The sequence below is a fragment of the Mastacembelus armatus genome, chromosome 10 (genome assembly GCF_900324485.2).
Source record: "Mastacembelus armatus chromosome 10, fMasArm1.2, whole genome shotgun sequence".
In the NCBI taxonomy this organism is placed as follows: Eukaryota; Metazoa; Chordata; class Actinopteri; order Synbranchiformes; family Mastacembelidae; genus Mastacembelus; species Mastacembelus armatus.
The window spans coordinates 6,896,468-6,921,824 of record NC_046642.1 but is presented as its reverse complement, the minus strand read 5'-3'; the positions used below and the strand labels follow the sequence as shown (position 1 = coordinate 6,921,824).

Here is a 25,357-nt window from a genome sequence, read left to right as displayed (position 1 = left end):
AACGGCGACAGGCTGCTGAGATATTATCAGAATCAGGCCGGTGGAGAGCTGCACGGGTTCGCTGGGGCCCACACCCAATACGGGAACGGGCTCGGCGGATTATTCCGGAACCTGTTTAGATGGGCGGTTCCGCTGCTCAGAAACGGTTTTAACCTCGCAAAGCCGCATTTAAAATCAGCAGCGGCTAATATTGCAGGAGATGTAATGAGTAATATTTCACGCAAGCTGATGAATGGGAAGCAGGAGGGGGGAGGTGTTGCTGTGTATAACCCCCGGAGCCTTAAACGACCTCCTGGGGAGCCGGCTCACAGTCAGAGCAAAAAGGCGCGTAAAACAGCTAGTGGCTCTGTCAGACGGGGCAGAAAGGCTCCAGCTGTCAAGCGGCGCAGATCGAGATCTAACAGCAAAAGCGCGAGTAAAGACATATTTTAACAATGTCGCTCATTCACAACCAGTCCGCTGAATGTGTAAAGACTGAGCTGGATCTGTTCACGGTGCCGTGTACACAAACGAGCATCGAAAAATATACATTCATTGAAATCCCCCCAGTCTCTGCGATCAACGACAACTCGCCTATTGATTTTTTCATCTCATGCAGCGGGGAAGATTACCTGGATCTAAATGATACTCATTTGTATTTACGCGTGAAAATCACAAATCCAGACGGGACAAACATTGGAAACGGTGTAGACGTGGGCTTTGTGAATTATCCAGGATGTACACTGTTTTCGCAGGTGGATGTGATGCTGGGTGACAGGTTAATCACCCAGGCATCAAACACATATCCTTATAGGGGTGTGATTGAATGCTTAATCAATTATGGCCGGGATACCCTGGAATCCCAGTTCAGCACCGCGCTATTTGTCAAGGACACCAGCGGCCACATGAATAATCATACCCTGGACGGTGAAAACAGTGGCTTAGGGGCCAGAGGCCGCTATACAGAAAACAGCAGGATTGTGGAATTAATTGCGCCGGTGCATGTGGACCTGTTTTTTCAGGAAAAATTCCTGCTAAACGGACTCGACATTTCCATGAAATTCATAAGGGCGAAAGACGAATTCTGCCTGATGGCCGCGCCCAATACGCAATTCTGTGTTAAAATCCTGAGCGCCAGTCTTTTTGTGAAAAAGGTCACACTGTCAGCTCAGGTGAAACTCGCACATAGCCGTGTGTTACAACACACAAATGCCAAATACAGCGTCGACAGAGTAGCGCTGAAAACACACTCGATTCCGCCCGGAACCCGGGTGTGCTGGCAGGACAATCTATATCTGGGTCAGATTCCTAAATTTGTCATCCTGGGTTTCGTCGATAATGAGGGGTTCACAGGGAGTTTCACGAGAAACCCGTTCAACTTTGAGCATATGGACGTGGAGTACCTGTGTCTCTATGCTGACGGCCAGGCACACCCAGCTAAGGCGTTTCAGCCCCACTTCCCCCGGGGTCAGTACGTGCGTGAATATTACCAACTAATTCAGACAACCGGGCGCCATCTTAAAGACAGGGAGCTGGCGATCACGCGGGATGATTTTGGCCAGGGCTATGCGCTGTTCTGCTTTAACCTGGAGCCTGATGGCGGGAGTGGGGGAAATGTGTCTTTAATCAAAACCGGAAATGTCCGCCTGGAAGTGAGATTCAGGACTCCCCTGGCACGCACCGTTAACTTAATCTGTTATGCAGTCTACGATTCAGTTATTGAAGTGTCAAACAGCAGACAGGTGTTGGTGGATTATTATTGAGACATGAACACTATCGAATTGACTGGTGCTGCTAAAAAGATAATTGGCGACAGGACCTATTTTGTGGGCGTGAAGCCCTGTGACCGTCTGACAAGGCTCAAAATAACCAAACGTCCTGCCGCTCTGATTGTAAACACCGATCCTTCAACCTTACCCGGAGAGCACTGGGTGGCCATATATCTGCCAAGTGGTCGGCAAGCATATTTTTTTGACAGCTTCGGGCACGCCCCAGACAGATTCAATCCCCATATTGGTCGGTTTCTCCTGAAAAACGCCAGCAGAGTGCTTTATTCACGTAGACAGGTTCAGGCGCCCTTCTCTGTGACCTGTGGGGAGCACTGTCTGTTTTTCTTGAGCCACATCCAGAAAGGCATGAGCTACAGTATGTTTATTAAAAAATATGGCAGCAACCTGGCTCGCAATGACCAGAGGGTCTCAAGCTTTGTCGCTGGAATTAGACCTGCAGTTGTACACAACAAGTTTACATGTGTTCAATGTGTATTTCTGAGATGATGATGATAAATGATATTAAAGATAGTGTGTGTGTGTGTGTGTGTGTGTGTAATGAACCAGTACACTGCATGTTTAAATGTATTCAATGTGTATTTCTGAGATGATAATAAATGATATTGTTGTATATTGATTTGTGGTGTGTTTTTATTTTAACAATGAGATAAAATAAAGACCTTGTACACAGAAATACGTTCAAAATGTTAGAAAATTTATTACAGGTCAGAAAATATTTCAAAAACACATACAGTAGGATAACAAATATCTCGTGAATACATTCAACAGGTCAGAAAAATTTATTATGGGTCACACTCAGCAGGTCAAAAAATCATTTCAAAATACATTCAACATGTCAGAAAAACATTTCAAAATACATTCAACAGGTCAGAAAAATTTATTATGGGTCACACTCAGCAGGTCAAAAAAATCATTTCAAAATACATTCAACAGGTCAGAAAAACATTTCAAAAATACATTCAACAGGTCAGAAAAAACATTTCACCATATCAGAAAACATTTAAAAAAAATACATTCAACAGGTCAGAAAAAAAAACATTTCAAAATACATTCACCATATCAGGAATTTATTACAAACACATTCAACAGGTCAGATCATCACCATCATTACAGATAACAGAGCAGAAGAGTCAGTATTGAGCCCAGGGCCCAGAGGCATGTTTGTGACGTGCAGCCCTTAGGGGCCTTGGTGATGGTGTGACAGTTCTGCTTTTCTTTTCACTGGTGTATGAGGAGCTAGATTCTAGCTCCTCTTTACCTGTCTTATACTCCTGTATGACCCGCCGTGCCAGGGTGTTTGGTACTGCTGATATTGGCACATTCAGATCTGCAAGTGTTTTTAGAAACTGCTCCCAACCGTGAGGAGTCAGAGACCCTGAGACACGTTGGGGTGCAGTGACTCTTTTAATTAAATCGTATAAATGTGAGCCTCTGATCGTCTGATTGCTGATTCTAACCTCACCCTGGGCTGTCCATGAAAACACATCTGGTGATCTAGACAGTGCAGACATGATGTGCTCTGCATTTTTTCTCTGTTTCTTGGGGACATGTTTCAACACCTCATCAACCACCAAATCACGCACCCTGCTCTCATCGCTGGGCGCTCCCACACTCTCATCACTATCTCCCTGCAGACCCTTGCACGGGAGGTGGCAGTGACAAAGTCAACACACTCTTTTCACGCTCCCCCTGTCTCACAAGCGCAAGGTACCTCTGTAGAATCGCGGTGTACATTTTGGCCTTGTCATGCACATCAAGCCCTTGGTCATATAAAACAGCAGTCATCTCCCTATCAAGGTCATTCTGAGCAGCCTGCCTTATGTTACCGCTGGCATGGTTTTGCTTTAACATCTCCAGCTGTTGATGCGGTACAAGATACATTTTCTGAGCATGCTCCATATCTATCTATTGGCGATGAGGCTGATGATTTCAGGTAAGGCTGCTCCTAACAGCGAGATGAGGAACCCTCCTGACTGATTGATAAGCTTCCTCTTCCTGATGCCTGATAGTTTCCTGTCAGCTACCCGTCTGATCACCGATTTACACTTCTTCAGCTGTGTATACTGCTTGTCGCTCAGAGGAATATTCCCCTTTAACACGTTGAGGGCAATCTCACACAGAGCGGTAATAAAGTCCTTGTCACAGCTGTTTATGATGGCCCTGCGTTGCCTCGGTGGTGATTTATAGAGGAGCTCCAACAATGGTAGATTTCTACGCATACGGTGAGACATTGTCACTTACCCCGTCTGGGGATGTACACAACCTGCTGGGTAGAGAGCAGGTTTGTTCTAAGTCTCAGATGGTCAGGTGTCTTTGCTTTATAATCAATTAGTAAGTAGCCGTATGGTGCACTTGTGGCGTCACTGAACGCCTCTAAAAAGTATTTTGTATTACCAGGGTACATCTGACGTGCAATCAGTGACACCTGGTATCTGTCACGAGGGTTTTTGAACAAGACCAGATAATTGGTGTTTAAACTGATAGTACGGCTAGCTTTGCCCTGTATGAACAAATTTTGTACTAGGTATACGCAGCTGAGATTTCTGTGATGGACATATTTCGTGAATACATTCTGCACCTCCAAATTACCGCTGGCATCATTCATCAGATCATCAATAACCAGGAGGTTGTTTTTGTCTGGAGGCAAAAGGGTGTCATCACACAGCGACGCAGGCAGACCGTTGACAAAATTTATGTCAACAGTCTTTAGGAGTTGATCGTACGCTGCCTGCCAGCATGAATAGATATAGACAATATTATCAATCCTGTGTGAGATGAGGCTCTGCGCATTCTCAATGAGCGTTTTGACAAAGACGGTCTTCCCGCTGTTGGAGGGGCCGCTTACAATTAGGCTGAAAGGATGAATTAAACGCCCGTCAAATTCCATCTTAGTATCCATAAGGCAATGTTCTGTAGTCAGGCAGGACCCTGCGTTTGTTGTAGACTACACGAACTTTCTTTGAGACACTGACATTCTGCAAATGGAACTTTCTCTTATCACGTCTGATGGTGTCAGTCTCTGTGATGATGTGCTTGTCTGATCGCTGATCAGCCACAAATGATTTAACAAGACCGGCTAGGGACTCCTGGGTCACTACAGATGCGTTAGCTGAATTCAGAGTCACCCCTTTACATTTCACATGTCTCTTCCCTCTCTGAGTATGATAAGCGTAGCATTTGGGCCCCCCTGAGACAAACTCTGTAATAAAATCATCCTCCCCGTCACCACCACCATCACACAGCTCGTCTGTCAAGTCACCTAGGTAAGGGCCTAGACTCGGCATCCACTCACCGGGTCTAGATGTGAAAACGACAGAGTCAGTATCACAGTACAGCACACGCTCCTGCAACTTGTCCAACAGATCGTAGAGCATCAGTCTAGCATGGGCAGTTGTCACAGCACCAATAAACACATTCACATCACTGGCCCTGCCGTCTCGGTCATCACTATGACGCCACTGAACCATGGCTACTTCATCAGATATGAAGCAAAACTGTCTGACATCAAAATGATCACTAAACATTAGCTCTGTGAATCGCTCAGCCTCAGTGATCAACTCACACGTGCCCATGTTGGTCCTCATGCTGAAACGTCCCCACAATGAGTTTAGCAGAAGCTTGTTACAGCTCCTGACAGCTTTATTGACCGTGATCTTGGCAGGATTTAGTCTTATACCTTCATGGGCTTCGTAGTCCCGGACATACTCCTGCTTTTCCTCCTCTGTCTTGACATTTTTGGGGTACCCAGAGGCCTCCTGTTTACATTTCAAAAAGGTTTTAACATATTCCCGAAATAATGTGTTAGACTTTTTCGGAAAATGCCACACTTCATCAATGCACACAAGCTGGTAGCCCTTCTCAATGGCTTTTTCAAGCTCAAAGGACACCCACGTCCCCGTCAGCTGTCTCTCACAGTCGGTGTGACTGCAGACAGTGTCCTGATTCAGCTCCTCGCAGCACTTGCGACAGAGGGGGAACATGAGCTTGTGATGGGACCTGTATGGCAAAACAGGATGGTACAGACCTCTAGGGGGGGAGAACAGTACACTTGACAAAGCCAAAATAATTCTCAATGCTGTCAAAATTGCCTACAATTATCTCGGGATGGCCAATTGGATAATCTTTCTTAGCCTGCACGGTGGGATACAGGCTCGTGAAATCGTAGTAATGTACTTTTTCTCCCTCTGCACACTCAGTCACATGCAGGAGCTTCATAGCATTCGTCCTCCCGCCAAACAGTGCATCCCTAGGATTCAGGCGCTCAGGCTTCCTGTAGTCTGCAAGAAAGGCCCTGACGTCTGGATCTGTCTGCTTTATCAGATTCCACTCACACTCCCACATCACAACCACACTGACACCATGACGGTCCCGCAGAGCTTCAACTTTGTTGTTAAACTGTGCATACAGCCCGACATTATTCTCGGCTGCGGATTCTGGGTAGCATTTTATACACCTGTGATAATAGCAGCCTGCAAATTCAAAACATGTGTTTGAGGCATCATCAAATCCGTCAACACAGTAGGACCCGATCTTGTGTTCACCACCTCTCAGAGCATGTCTGATCACCCTCTTTTCAGAATAGGCCACGTATTCGAGCCATTGCATAGACACATCTGAGAAAGCTTTATTACACTCAAGATACATCCCATCATAGGTGAGGGGCAGTGTGTCCTCAGGTAGGAAGAGCTTCTTAAAAACACCCATACAACTTGATGCCAGAGTCGTGAACACAAAAGGGTCAGTGGCGGTACACTGCATGAACGCTGTGCGGTAAATCTTGCAGGCCTTGCGCAACACCGCAACATCATTTCGACAATAATAAGCCAGCTCAGCCTGCATCTTAAAAGTACCATCCTTAACTCCATCATACCACTGCATGAATTTCACCTGCTCACTCTGAGGCATCTTGTCATACCCGTAATGCTCTGGTGTGGGGTAGGGGCCTTCATAAAACTCATTTTCAACAGTGTTGAATTTGTGAGGAAAGTAGCCTTTAGCCATTTCTTCAAAGCCTAATGCTGCAGGTGTCTTAGCCAGACTCATAGGCAGAAAGCTGTATGAATCGATCCATCGCTGGTTGTAGTCCTCGTCGTACATCATAATGACCCGACTACCTTTCATGATGACTAGGGGAGTAATGCTTTGTCTCACAAGATACTCGAGCACGACATAACTGTCAAAGCCAGCCGCGTTGTGCGCAATTAGTGTGTACCCTTTGTACTTTTTGCGTCTAAACTGGCTGATAAATGCAGCCACACAACCAACCCCTGTGTAACAAAATGGGTACGGGTCAACCTTTTCATCCATCTCCATGGCGCAGACATAATTTGCTTCATGTCTCCCGTCATGGTATCTGGTTTCAAAGTCATACAGGATGTATTTTTCAGCGGGCTCCTCCTCCTCCTCCTCTTTAAGTGGTGGTGGCTGGATATAACACTGATGTACCATCCCCCCTCTAAGAGCACCGCAGTGCCTACACCGTGGGGCTTTACATTTGTGGGTGGGGCTCTGTTTACAGATCCTGTAGATTTTTCCACACTCCTCACAATATTTAACTGTAGCGCAGGGAATCATGTTGTGTTTAGGGTCAGGTAATCTGTGATTGTTGAAGCACTGCATTGATTTACAAATGCGATTGCATTGATCACATTTGATTGTGGGGCCTGATTGCTGTTCACATGTGGTGAAGCATACATTACACCTGTGTAGGCAATTATGCAGTAAGGGTGTCTCATATGTGTTATAGCAGAGTTCACAGACATACGAGCCGCCAAAAAAACCTTTTGGGTTGGTTATCAGGTAGTAGTGCTCAGCGTGTAGATAAAGCCAGATGGTGCGGGGGTGTGGGGTTCCGTGTGTCTGGAAGCAGATTGGCCGTTTTCTAACAGCACCAGCACCAGCTCTGGCGTGATGAAAAATGATTATCTTTGCATCTATTTCCCTCTCAAATCTAGTGACATCACTAAAACCCACCTGCTGTGTGGTGGAAAGACCTACAGATTCCTGTAGTTCTTTAGCTCTGTGTAATATTTCCAGAGCCCCCATTGAGGGATTTTCGGCTCTGATAATACACATACTGAAACATAAATTGTTGTCTGAGGCGTCATTATCAGGATCATACAAATGCTTTCCCTTCCTAGCCAGAATTTCACTATAAGGCACCCTCCCCAGCTTGAGCCTTGTACCTCCACCCCTCCCTTCTTGTGCCACACTGACCACAAACTCCAGGTCCCCGTCTGACAATGAATCATCATTGCTCTGGATCGCTTGAGCAACTTCATCAACAAAGGCGTCGACGTCATAGCCATTACTGGTCCTCAAGACCGCCTGCACGTCACTAATTAACGAGGGCCCCCTCAACACGACATTCAACACGCTACCAGCCCGCGATACTTCGATAGCCCTATTTATGACACCAGTTAGACGTTCCCTAACAAGCGCAGGAATCTGTTCAGGGTGAGTATCTATGTCAATGTCCCTAAAGTGTATGGGTTGTCTCAATTCTAAAGCGTCAAATGCCGGAATATCCCTGATTGTGATTAAACCAGCGCCATGCTGAAGACCATTAGGACTGGAGGGGGTGTTAACAGTAGACCCCTCTGTCAGAGGAGGGTCTGAGATCAGTGAACCAGCCACAGAGGCCTGCTCCCCCTGCAGCTGTCGAGGAGACTCTGAATCAACATCAGCATCAGTGTCACGACCATGAGCAGCACCAGCATCATCACATAGCACACAATGATCATATGGAATCGCATCAGGTACTAGGGCCTGCTGTCCCTGCTCGTATGTAGGACTAGTGACATGCATCAGACAAGCATTAGCAGCATCATCAGATACTTCATCATCATCATCATCATCATCTGCAATGTCACACACAGCCCTCTGATTGTTTTCTTGCTGAACAATGACTGCAACACCGGGTACATCAGGCGTCAGAGCAGGGCGTTTAGCCACGCCGCCCTGTGGAAGAAGGCCAATTCTTCTCTTGAGCTGCACAAACTTTTGGCGTGTGTTTTCAGCCCATCTGTCAAAATCTGTGGTGTTTAATGAGGCATTGAGATATTCTGTCTTTGGTGGCGGATGGATGTTCAACATGTTCATTAACTGTGTGTTTTTGGTACGCATTTCAGCAGCCCAGCGTGAGAATTGATCATGTGTCATTGCCCTCATTGTTGAGCCAATATCAGCAGCAGCAGCAGCAGCACCCCCACCATACAGGTTATCACACCCTGCCATTTCTGTCTAGAGAGGTAGAATACAGAGTTTGAGCGTCTGTTATGCAGTCGGCTAAAACTGGTACAGCATGCGTGACATACGATTCTAGACGCGTGAGTTTTGTGTCGTTGTGCTTCACTGCAGCACAGAGATTTGTCAATAGTTCTAACACAGCTTGGTTTACCAGGACCGTGTTGTCAGCACTGGCCTGTGTGCTAGCATCTGCTGTAGCAGCAACAGCAGCAACAGCAGCACCACCAGGTGCTACAGCTGATGCACCACCAGCAGAATTAATATCTAGAGCTGACACACCGCTAATCTCTGAAGCCGCAGAATAACAATCACTGTCTGACTCGCTATCTGATGAAGAACAAGTATCAGAGTCACTAGTATACCCAGCATCAGCCGACCGCATAAGCATAGAAATCTGTTTGCCTCCCTTCCGGACTGGATCAACAGGAGTAGGAGATGGAACACTCTCAGAGTCAGAGTCACTACTACTACTACTACAGCTATAAGCACCATCAGCTAGCCACTCAAGCATAGAAATTTGCTTCCCACCCTTCCGGACTGGATCAACAGGAGTAACATCAGGCGTATACAACAGCGACCTCTCACGCTCCACCTCGGCGGGTGGTGCGGTGTCCTGACTATTCAGCAACAAATCATCAAAGTTTATGGTAGGAAAACACACAGCCACATCACCTTGAGATGAAACAGCCGCATCCTCCAGCACACCCCAAGTTGAGTCAGATGCTGTGGAATCCTCCTGAAGATGCAGTGGCCAGGCTGTAGCGTCCTCCACCTGTTGCTGCTCCAAAAAGAAAGTGGCGGCTGCAATCTCAGCGACCCACTCCGATCCCCAAAGTTCACTCTCCTCGTCGACCACCGGTGTCGCTGTAACACAAGAATCGGTCTTCTTCTTCTTCTGCTCCTCCTCCTTCTTCTTCTTCTTCTGTGCAGATCTCGCAGGGCCAGCTCTCAGTCTCTTGGCCGGTTGAAAATCATCTAGATATAAAGACAGACAAACCATTTAAAAAACAGCGTTATAAACAACTCGTTTATTTAAACGTGTTGAAATGCATTGTATATCAATCTCATACCCTCACTATCGTAATCCCAGAGCTGTCTGCTTATCACACGCTCACGACACAGCTCGTCCGTCCTCTGCAGCCCCTCCGGAGCCAGCGGTCGCTCCGCGACTCTCGAGCGGCTGGGTAGCACAGGGCCGCTGGGGCTTGCTCCTCCGCTCACCGCGCTCTCGACACCCTCTACATTACCAGATAGGATAAAAGATAATCAGCTACACACACATACACACCATTACTATTTTTAATATAAACCCGGCATCACATACATACTCACCCTGACTGTTTATTTCAGTTAAAATAGCATGCTCTCTGCGTCTCTTTAAAGACAGACGGCCTCTCTGCAGCCCTCCAGGATTTTCTGTGAAGCACACCAACATTTTGTAAAAACCACAACTTTCTGATCCTGCTTTAAAACAGGGATACACGTAAGAATAACTCTCACCTTTATCACTCAGGTATGCTTCGCCACGATCATCCGACTCAGCGATGGTCCCTGTTGAGCGGACCCATATGTCCATTAGATCCCCACAGTAAGAGCATCACCCAGATAAAACATATTATAAAATATATATATATATATATAAAAGACGGATACATGCCTCCAGCAGATGATGATGATGATGATTGTGGAGAATCCTCGTCCACCAACGAAATTGATGCGATACCTGACGGAGTCACGCTATTTTGAAATACAATGTATACGCTGCAGACGGTCTGATATACACGCTACTGAATCGAGGAACAAACGACGCACGTACCTGACGGAAAGATCATCATGGTTGTTCCCTACAATTCTTGCTAATAAAACAAGCGATAGAAAAGGCCCTCAGGCGCCTTCTGCAGGTGTTTAAATACCCGCCACACATGACACAGACCCTCACACCCACCTCGGCAGCGCGTCACCACGCCACAACCCACAGACACAGGTATGACCAATAGGAAAATCGCGCCGCCCTGTGGGTGGGGAGCGTGACGACGATTTTATGGTTTATTATCTTTATGACTGTCATAAATTACGGCCATAAAAAGTGACCCCCCTTAATAGCCCCCGCCACATAAACCATTATATACTACTCATATTTGTCATTAAAAGGTAGTAATGCAGTTTTTCCACAATATTTTGTAATAATTAACAAAAAGATTCTTAAAATAACTCATCAACATCACCAGGATTTTTTTGAGCAATTGATTATACCTTTCAATTTTATGTTCGGTTAATTGTTGTATTTTGTTAACGTGGATATTACTTAGTTTCTTCATTAAAGATCTTAAATTTTCAACAATCTTGTATCACACAGGAAACACTCAGGGGACGTCAGACTATTCAGTTGTTCAGTCGACAGTATCTGATCCAGTCCGTCCAGGAGACTCAGTGACTCTGCAGTGTTCAGTCCTCTCTGACTCTGAGAGCGACACGTGTCCAAGAAATCACAGTGTGTACTGGTTCAGAGCTGGATCAGATGAATCTCATCCAAACATCATCTACACTGATGGAAATAATGAATGTGAGAAGAGATCTGACACTGTGAAGAGCTGTGTTTATCACTTCTCTAAGAACATCAGCTCCTCTGATGCTGGGACTTATTACTGTGCTGTGGCCACATGTGGACAGATATTATTTGGAAATGGAACAAAACTGGACATTGGTATGATTTTGTGTTTCAGTCCTGGAATATGTTAATAGGATCATGGCTTTCAGAAGCATTAATTTATTTTTGTTTTCTAGAGCAAACAGCAAGTTCTGAATTTATTGCACTGGTGATATCAGTGATCTGTTTGGTCGTCTCTGTGACTGGAAATATTGTTTTCATCTGTTCCCGAAATTCAAGATCAGCACATGAACAATTTATAGGTAAGTGTTGTTGAATGAGTGTAAAATTGCTTTACTTGAAAATATCATTTAATGTACCACGTGTGACATTATGAAGGCATGAAGAGAGGACAAAACATTATTTTCTGGGAAAAATCATAAGTACATGGCCTTTGTTTTTGCATATTAATAATTCTATTCATTATAATCAGATTTGTGCAAGTTCAGGTTATTTATTTCATGTTTGCCTCAAAACTGCTTTTTATATATCTAATATATAGTATATTAGACTACACAATGTCAGAAATGATATGACTTTTACTCTGTAAATATTTTTAAATTAACATTTGTCAAATCAGAGGATCATATTAGGAACTCAAAGTACATATTGTTCCTGTTTTCATTCAATATTAGGAATCAAAGGTTTCACTTCACAAAGAAGGCATGACAACTCAAACTTTGTAAGTAATCAAACCAAATCACATTTGTTGTTTCCATTATCATTATTCCAGCAGCACCATATAACAATGTGACTACATCAAGTGTTTTACTTGTTGCACAGCCTGAAGATGGACATGATCTGAACTATGCTGCGTTACATTTCTCTGGAGAGAAAGCTACACGAGGAAGGAAGAAGAAAGAAATGAAGAATAAAGAAAGTGTATATTCTCAAGTTAAATGCTAAGTATTAATATGAGTCTCTGAAAATGTGTGGGTTGGCTATATTACTGTCCTCAGTGTAAATAAAATAAATTCTGTAGAATCTTCAGTAATATTGAGAAAGAACCCAAGAGGGCACACTGGCCTTTATGCTCCATATTGCTCATTATCTTTGTATGTGCTTGTGGGCTATTCTTTTATTCATTACTACAGCTGCCTTTATTAAAACATAAACTACATGTTTTTGTTGTTTCATGAAATAAAGATTTAAAACTTTGTTTCTTTTGAGCAATTCCAATTATAACTTAAGCTACGTACATTAGTTCAAAATAATCATTGTATTTGAAATTGGAGGATGATGAAAGTTCTAAACATAAATATTTTAAACATTTTGTGTCATGTGGTTACAGGAGGGAACATGAGGGGGCATCAATCAATCATACACAAATCCCAGAGTGCAGCCACATGTCTCTAAAGGCAAACTTAATCTGTGAGAGCACAATTTACATACATATGTAAAGAAACATTAGTACTATGCAAACAAATAGCATAACTAAGCATAATAATCCTAATTCCTGTGCAAAACTGCATTTCAAAGTTTGTTCCAAAGATATAATTAAGGCCTCAAAGGTCTGAGTGTAACTGAGTGAGTAACTTCCAAACCAACAGTCTTATTGTCAGAGATTTACTCACCTATAGGATCCAAATGCAGACAGCGATAGAGAGAACAGGCCCCTGAACAGTTTTTCATTGAAGTGAAGAAGCTGCAGAGCTGCTCCTGGCCTGAGGAGTGGTGAAGAAGAACATAAACTGAGAGAAACATGGCAGGCAGGCAGGCAACATGCTAATGGCGTGTGTCGCCTTTTAGCTACTTCCCATTGTAAAGTGTTGGCAACACTGACTTTAGCTAACGTTGGTTTAATATAGCGTTTTTAATGTGGGCATATGTATTTCGCTCCTATCTGCTACGTTCATTTTTTGTCACGTTTCGCAAAGAATCTTGGGATATGTGGGCTGTGAAGGTCATATATATAACATAGGCCAAATTGGCGCTTCGGTCTGTTGCTGTAATACGTCAATGTGTCCACCATATTTGCCCGGGCAAGACTTTGCTATAAACAAATGCAACTAAACTGGGGGGCTGCACTTTTTCTCTGTATAAGAAATAATAAAATTACTAAAAAGTAACATTTCTGACTAGCAAAACAGCGACATCACCAGTTCCTGTAACGTAAGCTAACGTCAACAGTCTGACTCCGAATGCCAATTACTCAAAGTGTTTTAATGAGCAAATACAAACAGAAACACCTTTTCAGGCTTACTTGTGGGAGGCAATTCCCCGAGATCTGTTTTGAATTTGTACAGCCGAAAGCAGCACACGACTCAGGCATTTTTCTCTCGTCATCTGATGAGCATTATGGAACAGTTGCCCGGAATAAAATGGCGACGACATTGACAGAGAAAGGGACAAGTGAGGCGTCTATATATTCTATATGTCTATGGCGAAGGAGTCGTAGGGAAAGGAGAATGCGGCCTTAGTTTGAAGGAGCCTTTTAAATTCAACAGCCTTGTCGCTGCACTGTGACGTAATCTGGCTTCAAATGCAACCCCTGAATTGGGACACAGGTAATAGAAGAGAAAATTCAGACAGGATGTACCTTTGTGTCACTGTTGAGGAGGGAGACCCAGAGACAGACTCGAACCTGGGGCCAATCAGGAGGGCGACCCCAGATCCCAGTGCAGTAGTTCTGGTCGGGGACCATGGAGATAAACAGGGTACTCTCATCATCCAAGTAGTTGGCCATAGAGATGAATAGTGCTGTGAAGGAGAAGACTGCAGGGCAGAGAGGTGATCATCAGATGAATTGGACTTGGTGGAATCACTGATGGAGGGTTGTTCCAAGTGCTGCTGGCTGTGTTTCATCCCTGGAATACGACTGAGGATGAAAACAAGTGATGGGATATCAGCTTTTCTTCTTATCTCTCTTTTTCTCTTGACCTCAACCTATTGTTCTGGTTTGTACAAGTTCGTTTTAATCAATCCTGTTTTATAACAACATAATAGTTTCATCCAACTCAACAGAACACAATGTAAAATAATTTCTGCTTAAAATGACTGCATTAATATTACCACTTACTGCACTGTTGTTCTCATCTTTTCAAAAAAATTTGGAACGCTTTTAGTAAGTTTGTGTCACTGTTGTTGTTCATTGTTGTTATTCTAACAATCTTCAAACTCAGAATAAATGTCATTTAGGGTGTTTGCAACCATGTGGAATGAAAAACCTCAAAGTTGCTTGCAGGCTAAGGCAGCTGAACGTCGTTAAGAAGTCTCTCAGTATCTATTAAGGTGTTGTAGATTTCTGCAGTGACAAAATAAATTGCAGAGTACCCTAGGACTCCAAAACACCAAAATATCAAAAACACTGACCCTGTATGATGGACTGGCAATTCTGTGCTTCTCATTATTTACTGAGTCAGATCATTTTTATCATAGAAAAATGTATATGAAATTACAGAAATCTGCAACTAAACCTGCAGTATTATTTCCCATTCTTCAATTCTGCACAGTGTGATGTTTAAAATGATCTTCATATAACAATGCATTGAAACTACTTACTCAGAAAACGTTTACGTTTATGCTATGTTCGCCATATGACCAACATGTTCACAGTGACAGTGCCATCATGCTGATGGTTTTACTCTCAGGCTGTGCAGCTACTAACTTCCTAGACAACAGCCAATCAGATGCATTTCAGTTCGACCTATCACGCCCATCTCACCTCCTTCACTAAATAACCAAGACATCTCTGCATACAGACAGTGTCACAATGATTGTGTTATGGGTTACACTGCTTCTCCTCCAACAAGGACGTAAGTGCTATTTAATAATGACTAAATATTTTTACATTGAAGTATCTGCATGCAATCTAGATGTGTTGTGGTTGATGTGATTATTTCCTGCATTCAGATAATTATGATTTTGTTTTTATTTTTCTCAGACACGCTGGTTCCAGTGATCACAGTTGGACTTCATGAACCTGTGACATTCACATGTTTTTTGCCTGATGAGGACTTTATTCGAAATGGACTCCAGTGGTACAAGCAGAGTGTTGGAGATAACCTGAAATTAATTTTGACACTGCAGACAAATACAAACCCAACATATGAACCAGAGTTTTCTGAGTCAAGATTCAAAGTAAAACATGACCAGAATATCATCAGTCTGACCATTGTGAGGACGATTCAGGAAGATGAGGGAATATATCACTGTGCTGTCAGAGTCTGGAACAAGTTTACTTCGAGTGGGACATATTTGTCGTTAAAAGGTAATTATGTGTTTTTTACAATATACTGGGATAAATTAAAACATGTATTTTAATGTTTCTTACAACGACTCAGTGTCACCAAACAGTTGTCAAAAAAAAAAAATCATCTTAAATTACCTTATTTTAATTTGATGTTACATTTATTTTTCTCTTTTGTTAATGTGGAAGTTTAAGTTTGGACCTAATTTAAACTGTAGGACTCCAAACTGATGTTATTTCTCCACTTTAGATCTTAAATTTTCAACAATCTTGTATCACACAGGAAACACTCAGAGGACGTCAGACTATTCAGTTGTTCAGTCGACAGTATCTGATCCAGTCCGTCCAGGAGACTCAGTGACTCTGCAGTGTTCAGTCCTCTCTGACTCTGAGAGCGACACGTGTCCAAGAGATCACAGTGTGTACTGGTTCAGAGCTGGATCAGATGAATCTCATCCAAATATCATCTACACTGATGGAAATAATGAATGTGAGAAGAGATCTGACACTGTGAAGAGCTGTGTTTATCACTTCTCTAACATCAGCTCCTCTGATGCTGGGACTTATTACTGTGCTGTGGCCACATGTGGACAGATATTATTTGGAAATGGAACAAAACTGGACATTGGTATGATTTTGTGTTTCAGTCCTGGAATATGTTAATAGGATCGTGGCTTTCAGAAGCATTAATTTATTTTTGTTTTCTAGAGCAAACAGCAAGTTCTGCATTTATTGCACTGGTGATATCAGTGATCTGTTTGGTCGTCTCTGTGACTGGAAATATTGTTTTCATCTGTTCCCGAAATTCAAGACCAGCATCTGAACAGTTTAAAGGTAAGTGTTGAATGAGTAAAATTTTACATCGGTTTACTTGAAAAGATCATTCAATTGCTGAATTACAGGAAGGTCATTTTGAGAACTCAGATAAAGTACATGTTATTCCTGTTTTTTTCCCAATATTAGGAATCAAAGGTTCCACTTTACAAGGAAGGCATGACAACTCAAGCCTTGTAAGTAATTAACCCAAATCAAATTTGTTATCTCCATTAACATGATTCCAGCAGCACCATATAACAGTATGACTACATCAAGTCTTTTACTTGTTGCACAGCCTGAAGATGGACATGATCTAAACTATGCTGCGTTACATTTCTCTGGAGAGAAAGCTACACGAGGAAGGAAGAAGAAAGAAATGAAGAATGAGGAAAGTGTGTATTCTCACGTTAACTGCTGAGTATTAATGAGTTTGAAAATGTGTGGATTCATCCTATTGTCATTGTAAATAAAAATTATGGTTTATTCTCTTGCATCATCTAATGCTTGTTGATATTTTTATTCATTACTACAGCAGCCTTTATTAAAACAAACTACACACCTTTGTATTGTTTCATGATTTAAAACTTTAATATGGCTATTAAAGACAAACTTTTGTTAGATTTATTTCAAACAATGACAATTATACTTTCTGCTATGTTTCTTTGTGTAAAATATTGATTGCTCCGAAATTTTCTCAGGACCCCGCCCCCATCCGACCAGCGACGACATGTTTAGCTGCATGTCGTCGTTCCGTCTCTGGGTGTCTAGGTGGTGTCCAGCAAACAATGTGGGCTTCATAGACAATTGGGCCATTTTCTGGGGAAAAGCCGGTCTGGTAGCGAGGGACAGAATCCATCCCACTTGGAATGGTGCAGCTCTCATCTCTAGGAATTTGGGCGAGTTTATTAGCCAATCTAAAGTTTGACAATCCAGAGTGGGGACTGAGACACAGAGACTCAGTCTAAAACGCCTCTCTGCAGTTTCCTTAGAGCCATCACCCCCCTCAAACCACATAGAGATTGTGTCTGCCCCTCGAACATATAAATCAAATAAGATGTTAACAAAAGAGTAGTTAGTCATAAAAACCTAATAAAAATTAAGACCACTCCTCTTATGGAACAGAAAACAGAACAGTCAGATGTGGATTATTAAATATTAGGTCTCTTTCGTCTAAATCTCTTAGTAAATTTGATATTTTTGATAAGCGATCACCAAATTGACTTTCTCTGTCTTACTGAAACCTGGTTACAGCAGGATGAATATGTCAATCTGAATGAATCAATCCCACTCAGTCATAAAAATTGTCATGTTCCTTGAAACACAAGTCGAGGTGGAGGAGTAGCTGCAATCTTCCACTAAAACTTATTATTAAACTTTCATCCTCAGAACAGTTATTACTCATTTGAAAGCCTCACTCTTAGTCTCTCACATCCAAACTGGAAAACACAAAAACCAGTTCTACTTGTCATTGTGTACCATCCACCTGTCCCATACTCAGAGTTTAACTGAATTTCCAGACTTCCTGTCAGATTTAGTGCTTAGTTTCAGTCAGATAAAGACATTATAGTGGGAGATTTTAACATTCATGTAGATGTTGAAAATAATAGTCTCAGCACTGCATTTAAATCTATATTAGATTCAATTGGTTTCACTCAAAATGTTAATAAACCCACCCCGTTTCAATCACACAATTGATCTATGGCATCGAAATCGAACATTTAATAGTTTTCCCCCAAAATCCTATTTTGTCAGATCATTCTTTAATAACTTTTGAATTTAAGATGATGGATCATGCAGCATTTGGAAAAAAATTCCACTACAGCGGATGTTTATCTGACAACGCTGTTAATAAATTTAAGAAAATGATTCCATCTTTATTTACATCTATGCCAAGTACCAACACAGTGGAGGGAAGCTGCCTCAATCCCACTCCCTACCAAATTGATTATGTTGTTGACAGTGCTTGATACTGTGGCCCCATTGAAAAAGAAGTTAGTGAATCAGAGGAGATTAGCCCCATGGTATAATTTACATACAAGGCTGGAAAGGAAGTGGCGTTCCACAAATTTAGAGGAATTTTATCTAGCCTGGAAAAACAGTCTACTAACATATAAATAGCTCTCCATAAAGCCAGACCTGCATACTATTCATCACTAAGAGGAAAATAAGAACAATCCCAGGTTTCTTTTCAGCACTGTAGCCAGGCTGACGAAAAGTCACAGCTTTTTTGACCCCAGTGTTCCCTTAGCTCTCAGCAGTGATTACTTTATGAATTTCTTTACAAATAAAATCACAGAGATAAAATTCATCAGATGCTTCTTATAGCTGCAATAAATGAATCTTCTATTACAGTAGCTCTTGAATCATCTGTAGGACCTCAGTTATGTTTAGACTGCTTCTCTCCCATAGATCTCCCTGAATTTACATCAGTAGTTGCTTCATCTAAATAATCAACGTGTCTTTTAGACCCTATCCTGACTAGACTGCTTAAAGACACCCTGCCATTAATGAACTCATCTTTATTAGACTTAGTAAATTTATCTCTAGTATCAGGCTATGTTCCACAGGCCTTTAAGACTGCAGTAATCAAACCCTTACTCAAAAAGCCTAGTCTTGATCCAGGGGTCTTGGCAAATTATAGACCAATATCCAACCTACCATTTATTTCTAAAATCCTTGAAAAAGCTGCTGCTAAGCAGCTATCAGACCACTTACACAGGAATGAACTATTTGAAGATTTTCAATCAGGATATAGAGCACATCATAGTACAGAAACAGCACTGTTAAAAGTCACCAATGATCTTCTCTTAGCCTCAGATAATGGACTTGTTTCTATACTTGTCCTCCTAGACCTTAGTGCTGCATTCGATTACATGACTATTGACCACAACATCTTATTACATAGATTGGAGCATGTGACTGGTATCAGAGGAACAGTTAACAAGACTTCAAGCGTGTCTAACTGACATAAAGGCCTGGGTAACCAGTAACTTTCCAGTTTAGATTCGGAAAAAACAGAAGTTATTGTATTTGGGCCTAAAAACCTCAGAAATAACTTTTCTAAAATTATATCTAATTTAGATGGCATAGCCCTGGCATCCAGCACTACTGTGAAAAACAGAGTAATTTTTGACCAGGACATGTCCTTTAACTCACACATAAAACAATTCTCTAGAACTGCCTTCTATCACCTGCGTAACATTGCAAAAACTAGGAACATCCTGTCTCAACATGATGCAGAAAAACTAGTCCATGCATTTGTTACCTCAAGGCTAGATTACTGTAACTCATTACTATCTAGATGTGCAGTATCTCCATAAAAAGCCTCCAGTTAATCCAGAATGCTGCAGCCAGAGTCCTGACAGGAATTAGCAAGAGAGATCTTATTTCTCCAATATTAGCTTCTCTTCAGTGGCTCCCTGTAAAATATAGAATAGAATTTAAAATCCTTCTTCTCACATACAAATCCCTTCATGATCAAGCTTCTTCATACTTTAAAGACCTCATAGTAACATATTATCCTAGTAGACAACTTCGCTCTCAGAGTGCAGGTCTACTTGTGGTTCCCAGAGTTTCCAAAAGCAGAATGGGAGGCAGAGTCTTTAGCTATCAAGCTCCTCTCTTGTGGAACCAGCTCCAAGTCCGGGTTCAGGAGGCAGACACTGAACTTTTAAGGCTAAACTTAAAACCTTCATTTTTGACAAAGCGTATAGTTAGGGCTGGCTTCAGGTAACCCTGAACCATCCCTTAGTTATGCTGCTATAGGTCTAGACTGCCCGAGGACCATCGGTGCACTGAGCTCCCCTACCCTAACGCTCCCCTCGCTTCCTTTCCCCTCTCTTCCTCTCCTACCCCCTCACATGTATATTCCACCATTGAATGTCACTAATCTTGTGCTCTCTCTCTCCCCTAGTTTGTGCTCTCTCCCTCTCTCTCTGTTCTCTCTCTGAACCTTCTGGAGGTGTCCCTGTTCCTGGAGCTGTATATCGCTGATGTGCAGTTACTGGCCCCACCTACCTGCAGTGTCTATTTGTTGTTTATTGTTGATGTTCTTTTCTCTCTACACTATCCACTCACCCCAACAGGTCGAGGCACATGGCCACCCAAACAGTTCGGTTCTGCTGGAGGTTTTTTTTTTTTTCCCCGTTAAAGGGAATTTTTTTCTCTCCAGTGTTGCCAAGTGCTTGCTCATATGGGATTAGTTGGGTTTTTTGTTTTTGTAAAGTGCCATGAGATGATTTGTATTGCGATTTGGCGCTACACGAATAAAATTGAATTGAATTGTACTTATGTAAATCTAAACATGTTTTAAAGAGAACATTACAGAATTGATGTTTAAATTTTTTTCTGAATGTCAAATATTCATAGAGACATGAGACATCCTAGAGTGTAGGCACATGTCCATGTTAAGAGCAAACATGACCTGAGGGAGCAAAGCTCAAATGCATATATATTACAAAAAAAAAACCAAAACATTATTACAAGCAAAAAATACAAGCAGTTATAATATTATTTAATCACGTGTGGGAAAATGTGCAGACAGAAAGAGAGAGCAGGTACAAGAACAGTGTGTAATTGAAAGGTTGAAGGAATAGTGAACAGAAGAACACAACATGATAGGAGCAATGCCGGCAGGATAAGGGTGGAGATGACACTATTAGGATCAAAGGCAGGGAGACTGACAGATGAAGCAGGTTACTCACCATGAGTAGGCAGGAAATTCCAAATGGGAACAGAACAGGGCGGAGAGTAGTTCAAAGTCCACATGGGGAGTCCTGGAGATAGGTAATACTTAGACAATTAAACTGGGGTTGTGGTATCATGAACTGGCAACTAAGGACAGAGTTACTGGGGTTTGTATAACAACAGGAAGGGAGACAACAAGGCACAGGTGCAAACAATGAGGGCTGAGACCAAGGTCAAGACAGGCACAATCAGTGAGCGACCACAGACAGGAAGAACTACAAAATAAGCACTTGGAACAGGAAAAGCAGGCATGATGTGACAAGAGCTTGGCATGAGTGGCCAGGAGGGGCTTAGAGGTGGAACCAAGGGAGGGCGACCATTGGGCAAAAAGAAGAGCAGATGATCTTAGTAGTCCTATACTGGAGACATACTGAAAGCTGGGGCATACCTCAGACCCTCAGTTAGACATCAGTTGTGCTTAGACTGCTCCTTTCCCATAAATCCTTCAGAACGCTCTTGCAAAGGAACTGTGTGACCTCTTGGCTGAGAATGAATTATTTAAAGATTATGTAGCCAAGATTTAGAGTAGTTATAGTACACACAGAACACAGTCACATACAATATTCCTCTTAGCCTCAGACAACAGACTTGTCTCTGTACTTTTCCTGTTAGATCTTGCATGTTCATGATGAAACTTCCATGCACACAAAAGTTAGTTATGGAGTTCCACAAGGTTCTGTGTTAGTTAGTTAGTTTTATTTAAAAATGTTAGATAAATTCTTTTAACAAAGACTCAGAGGACGAACTTCGGTAAGATTCTATGGAAGTTTTACTTTTACTTACAAGGAGTAACAGTCACATAGCACCTTAGTACAGCATGAGGGTGTCGTGTGTTGACGACCTTGATGCTTTTCGTAGAAATTTCAATCTGACTATACTATAACTAAGTATAGCTAGCAATCCTCTTCTATAGGATCACAAACAGTAGAGGCACAACTGGATCCAAGTTCACAGGTGTTTATTCACAAACCATAGTACAGACAATGAGCTACCCCAGGGTATACTACCCCAGGGTATACTGCCCGTGTTCTCCTAAACTCTCTACCTTTATACTTTTAGTCAGAGGGATGGATTCCACCCCCTTAGACCATCTTTCTTCATTTTAAGGTTACACAGGTTTGTCACACAGGTTTTTCCATTATTAGTTTCCCTTTTTCAGACATGTCTGTATACTATTTTCTCCATTGATCCCTTACATACCTGCGACTACATGCCATTGATCCCACCTGTTCCCATGGTGTATTTTGAGACTTACATGAACATGTCTTCAATCACATGCACACAGAACCCAGTCTACTCATGGCCTTAGATTTCTGGAACAATACACAACAAGGGTCACTGGCTGCTTGCAGTTCAACACATCAGTTTTCATGGTAATACAAAAGGGAGGCGATTTCTCACAGAAAGACATCTGGGCCCTTATCAAATAGTCAAGGTTAGCACAATCTGTTCTCACTGAGAGTGAAATTATAGTTCCACAATACACAATAGGCCCTATTCAGAAGAGTTTCAGTTATACTAAAGTAAGGTGGATCAGGTCACAGGAGGGTAAACATTTTAATTTCTCTAACACAAAATGCTGAAAAGATAGTCCACGCATTAATTAGTTCAAGGCTAGATTACTGTAACTTATTAGGATGTTCCAGCAACTACAAACTTTACAAGGAGTTACAAGTCTCATTTCGAAATTATGAAATTACAGAAATCTGCAACTAAAACCTGCAGTATTATTTCCCATTCTTCAATTCTGTACAGTGTGATGTTTAAAATGATCTTCATATATCAATGCATTGAAACTACTTACTCAGAAAATGTTTACGTTTATGCTATGTTCGCCATATGACCAACATGTTCACAGTGACAGTGCCATCATGCTGATGGTTTTATTCTCAGGCTGTGCAGCTACTAACTTCCTAGACAACAGCCAATCAGATGCATTTCAGTTCGACCTATCACGTCCATCTCACCTCCTTCACTAAATAACCAAGACATCTCTGCACACAGACAGTGTCACAATGATTGTGTTATGGGTTACACTGCTTCTCCTCCAACAAGGACGTAAGTGCTATTTAATAATGACTAAATATTTTTACATTGAAGTATCTGCATGCAATCTAGATGTGTTGTGGTTGATGTGATTATTTCCTGCATTCAGATAATTATGATTTTGTTTTTATTTTTCTCAGACACGCTGGTTCCAGTGATCACAGTTGGACTTCATGAACCTGTGACATTCACATGTTTTTTGCCTGATAAGGACTTTATCCGTAATGGACTCCAGTGGTACAAGCAGAGTGTTGGAGATAACCTGAAATTAATTTTGACGCCGCAGACAAATACAAACCCAACATATGAACCAGAGTTTTCTGAGTCAAGATTCAAAGTAAAACATGATAAGAATATTATCAATCGGACCATTGTGAGGACGATTCAGGAAGATGAGGGAATGTATCACTGTGCAGTCAGGGTCTGGAACAAGTTTACTTGGAGTGGGACATATTTGTCGTTAAAAGGTAATTATGTGTTTTTTGCAATATACTGGGATAAATTAAAACACATATTTGCTTAAACAAAGTTAATGTTTCTTAAAACAACTCAGTGTTACCAAACAGTCATCTTAAATTACCTTATTTTGATTTGATGTTATATTTATTGTTCTCTTTTGTTAATGTGGAAGTTTAAGTTTGGACCTAATTTAAACTGTAGGACTCCAAACTGATGTTATTTCTCCACTTTAGATCTAAAATTTTCAACAATCTTGTATCACACAGGAAACACTCAGAGGACGTCAGACTATTCAGTTGTTCAGTCGACAGTATCTGATCCAGTCCGTCCAGGAGACTCAGTGACTCTGCAGTGTTCAGTCCTCTCTGACTCTGAGAGCGACACGTGTCCAAGAGATCACAGTGTGTACTGGTTCAGAGCTGGATCAGATGAATCTCATCCAAACATCATCTACACTGATGGAAATAATGAATGTGAGAAGAGATCTGACACTGTGAAGAGCTGTGTTTATCACTTCTCTAACATCAGCTCCTCTGATGCTGGGACTTATTACTGTGCTGTGGCCACATGTGGACAGATATTATTTGGAGATGGAACAAAACTGGACATTGGTATGATTTTGTGTTTCAGTCCTGGAATATGTTAATAGGATCGTGGCTTTCAGAAGGATTAATTAATTTTTGTTTTCTAGAGCAAACAGCAAGTTCTGAATTTATTGCACTGGTGATATCAGTGATCTGTTTGGTCGTCTCTGTGACTGGAAATATTGTTTTCATCTGTTCCCGAAATTCAAGACCAGCATCTGAACAGTTTAAAGGTAAGTGTTGAATGAGTAATATTTTACATAGATTTACTTGAAAAGATCATTCAATTGCTGAATTACAGGAAGATCATTTTGAGAACTCAGATAAAGTACATGTTATTCCTGTTTTTTTTCCAACATTAGGAATCAAAGGTTCCACCTCACAAGGAAGGCATGACAACTCAAGCCTTGTAAGTAATCAAACCAAATCACATTTGTTATCTCCATTAACATGATTCCAGCAGCACCATATAACAATGTGACTACATCAAGTGTTTTACTTGTTGCACAGCCTGAAGATGGACATGATCTAAACTATGCTGCGTTACATTTCTCTGGAGAGAAAGCTACACGAGGAAGGAAGAAGAAAGAAATGAAGAATGAGGAAAGTGTGTATTCTCAAGTTAAATGCTAAGTATTAATATGAATCTGAAAATGTGTGGATTCATAATATTGTCATTGTTAATAAAAAGTTAATATGGTTTATTCTCTTGCATCATCTAATGTAATTCATGTGGATCCTCACATTATCTTAGTATATGCTTGTTGATATTTTTATTCATTACTACAGCAGCTTTTATTAAAACATAAACTACACACCTTTGTGTTGTTTCATGATTTAAAACTTTTATATG

At 41.7% G+C, this 25,357-nt stretch overlaps 2 protein-coding genes across 2 annotated transcripts; both read left to right on the top strand.

Moving 5' to 3' along the window:
• Window positions 1-15,215: 15,215 nt before the first annotated feature.
• Window positions 15,216-16,969, top strand: LOC113144735 (uncharacterized). Its single transcript, XM_026330961.1, has 5 exons — window positions 15,216-15,419; window positions 15,548-15,874; window positions 16,137-16,481; window positions 16,562-16,687; window positions 16,965-16,969. The coding sequence occupies exons 1-5, from the start codon at window positions 15,377-15,379 to the stop codon at window positions 16,967-16,969; spliced, it is 846 nt and encodes a 281-aa protein (XP_026186746.1). The 5' UTR covers window positions 15,216-15,376.
• A 6,356-nt stretch (window positions 16,970-23,325) lies between these two features.
• Window positions 23,326-25,319, top strand: LOC113144085 (signal-regulatory protein beta-2-like). The gene is made up of 6 exons (XM_026329791.1): window positions 23,326-23,473; window positions 23,602-23,928; window positions 24,187-24,531; window positions 24,612-24,737; window positions 24,867-24,913; window positions 25,015-25,319. Exons 1-6 carry the CDS (start codon window positions 23,431-23,433, stop codon window positions 25,135-25,137), a joined length of 1,011 nt encoding a protein of 336 aa, XP_026185576.1. The 5' UTR covers window positions 23,326-23,430; the 3' UTR covers window positions 25,138-25,319.
• The last annotated feature ends 38 nt before the right edge of the window (window positions 25,320-25,357 follow it).

Bases quoted from the DNA above. Each gene is read 5' to 3' on its own strand.
- LOC113144735 (XM_026330961.1), top strand. From the start codon at position 15,377: ATGATTGTGTTATGGGTTACACTGCTTCTCCTCCAACAAGGAC. The intron at 15,420-15,547 runs GTAAGTGCTATT...TATTTTTCTCAG, and splicing joins GCTTCTCCTCCAACAAGGAC to ACACGCTGGTTCCAGTGATC. The intron at 15,875-16,136 runs GTAATTATGTGT...TGTATCACACAG, and splicing joins GACATATTTGTCGTTAAAAG to GAAACACTCAGAGGACGTCA.
- LOC113144085 (XM_026329791.1), top strand. From the start codon at position 23,431: ATGATTGTGTTATGGGTTACACTGCTTCTCCTCCAACAAGGAC. The intron at 24,738-24,866 runs GTAAGTGTTGAA...TTCCAACATTAG, and splicing joins AGCATCTGAACAGTTTAAAG to GAATCAAAGGTTCCACCTCA. The intron at 24,914-25,014 runs GTAAGTAATCAA...CTTGTTGCACAG, and splicing joins GGCATGACAACTCAAGCCTT to CCTGAAGATGGACATGATCT.